The 11,799-nt window shown below is 42.4% G+C and overlaps 1 protein-coding gene across 1 annotated transcript in view; it reads left to right on the forward strand.

Moving 5' to 3' along the window:
* The window catches only part of LOC115574009 (mitochondrial intermediate peptidase), a 29,363-nt gene extending 18,471 nt beyond the window's left edge, over positions 1–10,892 (forward strand). The window contains exon 19 of the mRNA XM_030405197.1: positions 10,555–10,892. Coding sequence (XP_030261057.1) covers positions 10,555–10,655 — 101 coding nt within the window. The 3' untranslated portion in view covers positions 10,656–10,892. The remainder of the gene's footprint in view (positions 1–10,554) is intronic.
* Positions 10,893–11,799: the final 907 nt, after the last annotated feature.

The following is an 11,799-nucleotide window of genomic DNA, read 5'->3' on the forward strand; positions in this document are numbered from 1 at the left end:
CCCAGAGACGCACCAGTCCTTCTGCGGTAGGCTACTGCAGTAGAAATTGTCGAGTCAGCTCCCTCTGGAAGCCGTACACTATTCATGCCAGTCCAACCCTTTTTTGAAGCCAGTAATATGATCTGCTTTACTAAATGACATTATGCTGTTTTGTTTTTTTTTTTTGTTTTTTTTTTATAGCACAGATGAAATGCAGAAGGCAGAAAAGACAGACATGGATGATTATAGGTTTGAGCCCTAAGTCTGCTGACTCTGCAGGGCTTAAAACTCACTGTGCCATCAACCACCTCAGATCTGCTACGTATTATTAGTCATGCCACTGGCATTGCTTTAGAGATGCTAACGTAGTTCCATTGATCTCAACAGTTGAGTCGATTAAGATAAGATTTTAACATTCACAGTCCTCAGAGGATGAATCCTACAGATTTAGATGATTGCCCTGAATTTTCATTCATGTCCATGATAACTTTGGTGATCCTTTGACTTTTCATTTAGCAGCACCATCAGGTCAAAATATCTCTTCTTCCAGTTGTTTGGTTTATGACTAGATTAACGGTCAACCAACATGTTTTCCTCAGGACGATTCAATACAGACTACTAGTAACCTAAGAGACTGATAACCAAGATTTGTGATTGATATAAATTTTGCTACTATCAGAATAAATATCCAGTGAAGGAAAGTAATTAAGAATAATTTACTCAAGTACTATACTCAAGTCCAACATGTTCGAGGCAAATATTATTTTTAACTCCACTACATTTATTTGATTACTCTAGTTACTCTTTACTTTGCAGATTCAGATTACTAAGTGTTGATAGTATTATTTGTGATGTGTAACCAATCAGATTGTTGTGTGCGCAATGTTGAATTAGACCACAGAGTAGAGGCAGAGACGGGGCCAAACTAGCATTGTCACTGTAATTTATTTTATTGGCAATTTGACAAAAAACTGAAAAAAAAGCACAGATTCTATTGATTGGAATTGCTTCCTATCAGGTTGATAGAAGGTGTAACCCCTGGACTAGATGCCTGCAAAAAAAACTGACATTCAGCCTCAGCTGCACCTTGTGTGCTAAAGTGCTAGTGCTAAACGGCACAGGTTAGCATGCTAACTCACTTAACTGAGATGGTGATCATGGCAAACAGTATACCAGCTTAACATCAGCCTGTTAGCATTGTCATGGTGAGTAGGTTAACATGCTGATTTTAGGATTTTGCTCAAAGCACCACTGTACTATCATAAACCCACACAGGTGCTGCGTACATGGCTGTGGACTCTGTTTTTCGGTGTTTCTCTTACAGGGTTCGTACGGGTGCTTGAAATCCTTGAAAGTGCTTGAATTTCAATGTTGTGTTTTCAAGGTCTGAAAAGTGCTTGGATTTTAGTTTAAGTGCTTGAAAGTGCTTGACATTATAACTCTGTGTCTTGGCAACATTGGGATCAGACTGGATAGTTTGCTTATTACAAGCAGAAATAAAATCAGTGTTTGTGTTTATCATCACACATGCAGCCTGGTAGCAATAGAGAAGGATGGCTGAGGACAAGGTGAATTTGATGCAATTTGGACTGATGACACGTTCAATATTAATAAACTTTGATGAATAAGCAAACAGCTTATAAAAGTTTATGTCAAAAAAGAAAATTACAGGGTGATCTCAGGTCTCTCTTTGTCTCGCTGCAAATGTACCTAAAGAACGCCAAGTGGCTTCAGTTTTTTTGGATAAACTTTGTGTTCTCCTTTAATTTCTGAAGTTTTTGCTATTATGAAACATCATTTTAGAAGTTTACAGCATAATACAATGTACATAATTGTGATAAAAAGTGAAAATAAATAATCATGAGTATATATATTCCTGTAGATGTGTATTTTACCCCAGCGATAAGGTGCTGGAAAATTTTGTAAATGACCCTTAAAAGTGCTTGAAAAGTGCTTGAATTTGACCTTGAAAAATGTGTACGAACCCTGCTCTTAGTTTTAACCATCAAACTGCAGTCAATCAGGTTGTGCCATATAAACAGAGGCTGTAGTTTATCTTTATTTAGGCTTTACAGGCTACATAAAAAAACTCCTTCCTCTTGTTGCCCTCTTCTTTTCATCCTCCCATCACTTCCTTTTCTCCTCGTGGAGTAGTCACTGTGGCATGTCTGGACAGGACAACAGCAGAGAGGGTGAGAGGAGGGAGACAGGGAGAGGGAGCAGTAGTATCAGGTGACACTTGGGAGTGTACTGTAAATCCCTCCCTCAGGGTCACCTCCTCCCTCCTGCATCGGATTGTCCTTCTGACAGCTCCGACCGGGGTTGCGCCCAGCCTCTGAAATTACAGCAACCAACAGATCAGATCCTTGTTATTAAATCTACTGACCAATTAACTGTTGTTGAACTGACAGCATTTGCTTTTATGGCTCCCTTTGAAGTGAATGCTACTCTAATTATAGGCCAAGGCCCTGTGTGCAGGATAGTTATCAGGGTCATATTGATCCTTCTGGCTGTCTTTCCCAGCCATAAGTCATTGTTCAAGCCTCAAGGCTGTAAAAACGTCTGCTTTGGGAATACAACTTGGCCAAAACAATATAATTTTAGAGCAAAAAATGCAGATACATCCTGGGCAGTCTACCGTAAAACCCTTAGATGCAGTTGTGATAGTCATCTTAAACCTGTTTCGTTTGTTTCTCTTATGATAATAAAATTTATTCCACGTCTGGAGAAACTAACGTAAAACATACTCACATTTTGAAAAGAGACTCATCCACCCACCTCGCCATTTTGATGGCTACAAATGTCCTTGTAATTTATCTTCGTATCATGAAAGCCTCAGTAAGAGTTATAAAACTACATCACTGCATGTGCTAAAATATTTAACTTTTCACCACTATTCGCTTTGGGGTTGGGAGGTTCACAGCAACCATCTTGAATTCCTATTGGGGGAATGGAAAAGGATTTTGAAGCGAATAAGAAGGGCCCTTTTATGTCTATAGCAGTATTTATGCCAGAAGAGACCAGAAGACTGGAGGAAGGACACAGAATCCAGATCCAACCCATTACACATAATCCTTTCAAACAAAGACCCTTGTAAATGAAGGTGTGTAACATTTCCCTGCTGTCCCCTTTGGCGAGGTGGTAGAGGGGGCACAAGGGCATGCCGGCAACCGGAGCAGGCCCAGCAAGGCTAATCAGAGGCCAGTCTTTATCTGCGTGGCTCCCTGCCCGCTACTGGATGTTTCCCAGGAAAAGACGGTGTTGAAATGTAAACCCAGGCATTAAATCCAGGGCAGCAGCACCAGCACTGAACGAGGCAGTCAGAGAAAAAGTGAGAGTAGAAAGGGAAAGAGGCAGTGAAAGGTGATCGACTGACTGAACTGAACCTCGGCTCCTGCCACAGAGAGGGCTTTCATGGCCCAGACTGTTCCCATAGCCCCGACGGCCGAGCACAGAAAATGGATCTACTTGGGCCCGGTAGCTGAGTCCCAGGACCCTGTTAGTTCTTTGTCCGGAGGCAGCCTGAATAGTTCTTATGACTGCTCACATAGTCCATAATAAACCCCGAGAGCACGGTGGTCTGTACAGTCCCACAGCACCTTTGTGACCGTGATGTATAGTTCTGTCTGAACAGGAGGAGACGTTTGGATTGAAGTTCACAGATGAGATGTAAAGCTGCAAAATCCATAATTTACAGCCCTTAGTTAGAATCAGACATGATTTGTGAAGAAAACTATCTTCCTAGTGCTCCACACAGCGCAGGTAGAGAGGGAAGTGTCTTTGCTTTGATTTACGGAGAGCAGTTTGTCTTTCGATGACCACAGGGCCGTGAAGACAAGGTAATAAAAGTCCTGAAACATTTGAAGAAATACTTACCATCGCTGGAGACGCACTGGCAGAAGGCAGTTGTTTTAGCTTTTGTTTGAGGGAAATCCAAACAAATAGATGAGTTTAAATAAATGTGACACTTTGAGAAATGCTTATAATCTTAGGTGTATCTCTGTGTCTGACAAATGTCCTGAGTAATTACAAGAATATGTATCAACAACACTTTGAGTCTACAGGCAAGCTAGCTCCTCTGTGAGCCTGTTCTGTACAGTTCCATATTCGGCACCTTTGAGATAAATGCTAACATTGTCTTGCTAACATGCTCACACCTACAATGCTAGCATGCTGATGTTTAGCGACTGATGTTTGCCATATTTAGTTAGTTTATCTGATTAGCATGCTAGAATTTGCTAATTAGCACCAAACACAAAGTTGAACTAAGGCTAATGGTAAGGTTGGCTTTGTAGGTATTTAGTCATGAACCAAAGTATTAGACATATTCTTTGGTTATCAAAATATTGACGTTAAAGTTATGATATGGAACATTTTTCCATTAAAATGTCCAAAAAGGATAACACTGTTGTTCTATATTTTGTTTTGTTGTACTTACATTAGCCCAAACATTTCCAACAGTGTTCAAACCCAGAGAAAATAAAGTCAGGGTTAACATGCTTTTCATTTAGTTGCCTGTTGCTGTAATTTAAAAGGGAAACGTCCGATTAAACATCAGAGAGTGAGGAAGGAAGTCAGCAAACAAGACAAAACATAACACACATAAAACTTGAAAACAATTCCTTTATCTGTCAACATTTCATCAATATCTGATGACTCACATCAGATAGATTTTCACTGGCAATTTTGGTCTTTGTTTAACAAAAAAGACAACAAACTCCCATGATCCCACACTACTTCACAGCACAATCAGCCTACTTGTTTTGTTTTCACTGTTTTTAGAGAGTCACCGCGACAGAAATGACATCACACACTGCTCATAGACTAGTCAATAGGATTCATCCACTGGGGTCCATTAATGTCATACAACCAGTTGCAGTGTGCAGTATTTACGTTTTGGAATCTCGCAAGTTGCATAAAACCGATTTCTGCATTATAGACCTGCAGTCTGGGACTTTTACACTAACACCTGTTGCTATTGTGAAGTGAGTCCACACAAAGCTGGTTAAACCTTTCACCGCCCAGTAGATCTCTCTTTGTTTCACAGTATACCGGAGCATATAACACTGGAGGAGGAGACTAAAAAGGGGAGACAAAAGTTCCTCACTTCTGTTTCAATGCAGATTAAATTGTATGCGTGTTTAGATGGTGGGGGCATTTTCTGACAATAAGAAGTTATTATACTGAGTTTTGTAGAGTTTATCCTCAACAACACAGCACGTTTTTCTTCTTCTTTTGTTCTTTTGTGAAGGAACTTACTCAACTAAGAGCCTCCCAGTGTAGTGTTTGTCATCACCCTTGTCTTGCTTGCTTTCTGGGCCCGTCTTAAGTGCTGTTTGTAGAAAAAGCTTCCTGAACTTCAAAGGTGTAATTGCAGAGGCAGCGAGCCGAAGGTTTGCCTCCAGGTTCGACAGAGGTAACAGCTTTTCACACCTTGACATGTTTCGAATGGTTATGAGCAGCAGCTGAACGGCTTCTGAAGAAGCCAGAAATGTGCAATCGTAAACTCTGACACATGTGTATGAATGTTGTTTCATACACACACTGGGAATATGAGGCTACAGAGGCAAAGAGGTCGCGGCTCAGGTTACCGCTTGCTGCAGTTTGTTCTTATTTTAAATGTACAAATGTGTTCGGCTGCTCCCTCCGAGTTGCATGTGGGCGTAATTGGCCTATAAAAGCAACCAATTAAATCATGAAGGAACAGAACGCAGCCAAGCCCATGAGACTGGGATTAATGGCTCTTATAAAAGGACCCGTTTCAGCAAAAAGACACTTTCCAGTGATGCTGATTAGTGCTCCACCAGCAGAATACAGGTACATATTTAAGTGCTTGCTCTGCTTATTCTCAGGGACACACGTCATGTATTGGTTTTTGAAGAAAAACTACTAATCCAGTGGTCGACTTAATTTGACTAATGAACCAAATCACGGGAGTACTCTTTTATTTAACTGTTCCTAGAAGAATGTCGGCCATCAGACAGTCTGTTCTTCATTTCTTTATCTGTGACAGAAAAGCTCTTTCTAGGCAGTTACTCGGATGTTTGATAAACTCTGCCAGAAGTACTTTAGCTGCAGGCTGGGCAGCAATTTTGAAACATTTCTACTGAATTCTTGTCCCAAGAGCTGTCATTAGCAAGGCTCAGAGCTGTTAGCCGGCCACGTAGGTCTTTATTCGACTGATACCCATCGCCCACCACCCTTTAACTAAATAAATGATTCTGTGGAGGCTGTGTATGTTCTCCTGTGAAAGACACAGCTCTGTTTACTTGAAAGATTTTTTTTTTGTAGTTGGAGAAAAATGTTGTGATGTTAATGTAAAAAATATTTTTAGATGTAAAGTTGCAGCTTACCTTAAGGATCATAGGGTGGACACAACAGATTGTAATGTTTACGAGGATTTAGTGAAAGCAACTTGTCAGTTACAAAGTAGACACACCCTTAAAAATACCCTGATTCATCATCTTTCTGGAACGGGGAACATGATTTACAAAATGAACATCGTGCTGTCTGGCAGAAGACGCAGACTAGTGATTGAGACCAGAAATTCAACAGGAAACTGTTTACTGAAGTAAGAAATCAAGTGAGAAGTAGGGTCATTTTCTCATAAACTTACATACAATTAGACTTCTTTTTGAAACCAGTGGAGTCCCCCCCCTGCTGGACATGAGAAAGAATGCAGGTTTAGACCTATTCATAGACCACTGTTTATATAAAATGAGTTTCCATTTCAAAATTGCCAGAATTGCTATGATCTGTATTGATGAAAGTAACAGTTCCAGAGTAGAAGTGGAAGCTGAGCTAAAGAAGAGGGTCTGTGATTTGAACTTTCCCACACCAGCTTGGAAAAACTAGGCAGGAACAGAGAATGAGTAGAGTACTTTCCTTCTCCAACAAGTACTCTTGAAGTACCCTTGAGCAAAGGTCCTCGGCTGCCAATAGCCCCAGTGAGGCTGTTCAGTGGTCAGATTGTGTGCAACTGCAAAGCAGGATTTGGCTTAAAAGTTGCATTCTTAATCAGCGGTTCGTCGTTACGAAAGATCATCTGTTATTTTAAAATACTTTGTCCATTATGTGTCTTTTAACACCTGCTGTTTTGTCCAAACTCTGTTGGCCGTGTTGGCTCACACTCCGGGCCCTGAGATGACTGTAATAGGTAGAAGCCTTGTTTCTCAATGGCTGTGTCAGTGCCATTATGAATGGAAATGGAAACTCTTAAATCCGAGATGACTCACATGGCAAAGCCTCTGTCTTAAGGCTTTCCTGACAATGGACACAAAGCACAGCCTATGTTTAATTTGGCTCTGGTTTTCCTCGGCATGTTGCCAGAAGTCAGTGTATATACCTCTGCCCGCTGTAATGCCGTCGAGCATGCAGAGAGACTCGTACAGGACCTGTGCTGCCGAGGTGCTGTTATTGTAAAGTGTCCGGAACTACTTTTCACCAGAGCGGGTCACTGAGGTCAGCGTGTGGGGAGAAACACATTGCTGTTGAATAATAAGATGTCATTTTTCAAGGTCGTGAGCTCCACCAATAAAGTTCCATTCACCTCCATTGTGTCCGGGTGGAAGAAGTAACCTCTAAACTGAACATATATATAATTTCTTTTTTGTCTGACTGGGCTCCGCCTCCTTGTGTGCACCTATAAAAGAAGCTCCTCAGATCAGATACTCCTCCACAGTCTTGTTATGACTTTGAGGTTATCTGTGCATTCTTCTCGAACTCTCTCAGGGATGTGGGTTGAGAAAAAACTCACTCCTCACCGCTCATTGTTGCACCTCACTTCATCTACTGTGGGTCTCCGTGTGAGACCCAGGTGCTGACACCCCGAGCTGTTGGTGATGAGAAGCCGGTGAGGGTGCCATTGTTTGCCTGACGAACTCCTTTCATGATCACACCTTCCTTTCTACCTCCATCTCGGTCTTTCTATCCCCTCCTCCTCCTCCTCTCCCTCCTCTCTCTGCCTCGCTCATCACTCTAGTCATGTTAACTTTGCTCGTTTAACACACTAACCTGCAGCAGGCGAGCCTGCAGACATCAGATCCCCCTGTGGATACACATTCAGGAAATTACATCTATTAGAGAAAGTGCTGGTGACGCTGCAGACAGCGTGTGGAGACTTCAGACTGGTAGCTGAGCCCACAGCTCTGTCTGCCCACACAATGTAACAAGAAACCAAGTAAACAATGTGTCAGAACATGTGTGTACCTGCACGCTTGTTTCTTGCACTGGTGTACTGACTGTGGAGGTGACGACCCTTCGAGTCTTGACGCTCCCCTTTGCATGATCATGACTGATCATACGTTTATCATTCCTGAGCAAGAGTTCTGCTCATGAAGCCTTTTATTTGATTTTTTTCAGATTAAAGCTGTGGCGACAAATATATTTATGCTAGCTAACTGTCAAGTGACTCAATCAGTCATAATGAAGAACCCTCAGAGAATTATAATCTGACTCAGCAGTTCTCCTCAGCTCTTTGTAGACCTTTAGCGTCTTTCATCTAGTTGTTTTGGTTTTATCATTTCATGTTGCGGATGAAACCCCTAATTACCGCTCACGGATGAGAACAAGCTGGCTAAATAACATTAAATCATGACTTGAAGGGTACCCGTGGGGCCATGTGGGACGTAATGTCACCTCATCCCTGTCGCACTCTAGTTAATACAATTCAGTTATAAAAATGTTTTACATGGCTGTGAATGAAGAAAAAATGAACGGACTGACAGGTCATGGGCAGGTATATTGAGTTGAACATGACCTCTTTCACCTCACACTGTGACGTTATCCTGGAATGAAACTCAGATTTCAATACTTAGGCACTTTTCTATTACAGCTCTTACGAGGCCAGCTCCCTGAAGATGGATTTAAGTGCAACTTGATAAGCTGGCCTCAGTATCCTCTCTATTAATGCTTTCTGAGCATTTTGGTCTCCACTTTGAAGCGGCCATCAACCGCCATAAGCGTCAAACGGTAGTAACAGCAGCTACATCCTTCAGCTCTTTAATTAGGTGTATCATTTATGGTTGGAAATCATTGCTTTCATGTGGGTTCCCCTGTTCCTGGGGATCCAGGGGCCTTGCGGTCGTGGTGCGTCGGAGACCCCCTGTATGTCGGTATCATCTTGTAGCCGAGGGGCAGGGTGCGACCGCTGGGTAAGAGGAGATGATAATCCCTTCACTGCTCTCATGCAAGGCGATTCACTGCAGGCCAGGCCAAACCAGCGCTCGATGTCTACCTGCTGGGCCAGTTTCAGGATGGCAGCAACATAGACTTCCCTGTGTGTGCATGTATGTGTGTGTGTGTGTGTGTTTGACTGTCCATATCTTGCTGTGTGTCCATGCGTTCAGGATCGCTGTGTGAAACTCTTTGCGCCTCCATTCATGCGTGCCTGTGCAGACATGCATGTGTTTGTGAGTGTGTGTGTGTGCGTTGGAGGTGACCCATTCAGGAAAGAGGGGGAGGTGGGAGAGCGCCTATTTACATTGGCAGCTACACAAGGGGAAATGAACTGACTTCAAAGCGGGCGTGCAGCTGAATTGTAAAGCGAGCACGGGAGTCCTCCACGCATGAGCTGGCAGACAGGCTCTCAAAACACAGACAGACATTCCCAGGACTCGCTCGCCGGTTGCACAGTCATATTTGCTCTACGGCACTGGTCACAGTCCGGTGTAACGAGAGCGAGTGTGAGCTCTGTATCACCCCTGTAAAGCACTATAAAATGTACAGTGCACCCTTTGTTAAAGGCAGCAGTAGAAGATGTTGAGAACTTCATTGCTGTCTTTTACTACCTGCAGTCTGTTGGATCTGAGGCCTGTTAAGTGTATCCACAGGGCTCATTTCTCGGAGTGTCTGTGCCTGTTTAGACCTAGCTTCAGAACAGAGAGACTTTGCGAGGGTGCAGGTCATCAAGACAAAATGTTCTGCAAGTTTTGTGGTCCTTAAACTTTCACTTTAAAGGTGTACTATGTTACTTCTTGTGGCCTTTAAACAGAGACACAGCTATTGATACAAGGACAAGCAGTTTGTGAGCATTCACATGTGTTTAAGATGTTTAAGATACTGTTTAAGATAAAGCTATATGTTTACATTTTTATTTAAAAACAGGTTTGTGTTAAGATTTATGACGGGGTGAGAACAAAAAGAGCACATTGTTGATCTGAAAGTGCCACAGTTCAAGAATACAGGACTATAAAAACAAAATTGATACTTGAATTGATAAAAGTTTAATGTTGCACCTTTTTAGAATACAGAAGTGTAGTGACGATGACATTGCAGAGGAACGGGTATTAGAGCCGCAGCAGCCTTTTATTAATGAACTTAATTAGGTTTCAGCTTAATCTGAGTTACATTTACCTCAAAGGGTTTCTTAAAATGTACCTCAGAGCTCTCTGTTACTGCACTGACTTCAGCTCAGGCGTTCCAAATAGAGCTGCACTACTCGGGTCAGTGAGTTGACACAAAGTGATGGAAAACAGAAAACCAGTTCATCCCAGTTCCCCTCACTGCCGGAGCCTTCTCCAGATGTGCATTGGACACACACCCTTAAACCTGCTGCTCTGTGTGTTTGTGTGACAGGGATGCTGCAGAGGCAGCCCACCATCGAGGAGTTCGTTGACGCGCTGGTGTCGGAGCTCAACCCGAACTTTGAGACCTTCATCATGGACTCTGAAAGCTGAAAGGTGCCTCGTGGCGCCATGGAAACGGACTCAAACCTTTAGAAGGCAAAGAGAGCACTGACGATGCACTGATGGCCAAGAGGAGTGGGACATGGCAGTAGGGCGTCTTTACTCTGCCTGTATATGAACATTTTATACGTTGCAGGTCTCTCTTAAAGTCACATTGACTTATTTGACGTATTCTAACTATATTGTCAGGTAATATGTTAATTAAAGACTTGCTACCAAACCATGAAAGCTCTTGTGTTCACCATTCATGCTATTTCAACAGGTTCCACAGTAACTCACACGTACTGTTTGTTTAACATCATAAAAACACTTTTTAGTTTGTACAGAAGTTTTTTCACCTTTTTCTCAGCATTGATCTTTGTCATAATTAACAGAAGAATCTATGATGTAATGCAACATATCCCTTTGAATTTCACCCAGTAAATATTTTTGCAGTTTTTAATCACTTAATTTGCCTTTATTTTCATGAATTAATCCCACAGCTTGTATTCCCACCGTTGGGTCTCCGTTTTCAGCTCGGCTACGGGCAGAACTTTGTTTTTTCCTGATCAAATCAGCGTGAGGAAGACTACTTAATCTGCTCTTCCTGTCATGTGGTCATTGTTTAGGCTTTAAATTAATACCGCTCCATCTGTTTTGTCTGTCAGGAGCTTTGAGGGGGGAGAAGGAGGAGGAGGTGGAGTGTTGGGTACAGAGAGGGAAATTCACTGCTTTGTCTAATAGCATTTTCAGAAATTTTAGAAATTGGAGCGTTGTGGTCCGGAACGCGTTAGTTGTTGTATGAAAATACAAATTCAGTACATATAAAGCTGGTCAAACATGAAATTAAAGCGGAGCCTCTTGTAGTTTGGCTTCTAAAGGAGTTTTTCAAATTTTACACAGACGCTCCAGAGCGAACAGATGTGAGCAGCTGCTCCCTGTAACACTGTCCTTGCTTGCCTCGCTCAGATATGAGACCCGAGGCAGGCGGTCGAGGAGCAGCTTCGCACAGTTACTGAAGGTGTGAACACGCCATCAGAGAGAAATAGATCGAGCTGGGTGGCTCAGAACCACACAGAGGCTAAAACACAGCAGCCCGACGGATCATCAGGATATGAAGTTGTGATTTTGTCATTCCAGATGTTTCTTTCCCTTC

The sequence above is a fragment of the Sparus aurata genome, chromosome 2 (genome assembly GCF_900880675.1).
Source record: "Sparus aurata chromosome 2, fSpaAur1.1, whole genome shotgun sequence".
Lineage (NCBI taxonomy): Eukaryota > Metazoa > Chordata > Actinopteri > Spariformes > Sparidae > Sparus > Sparus aurata.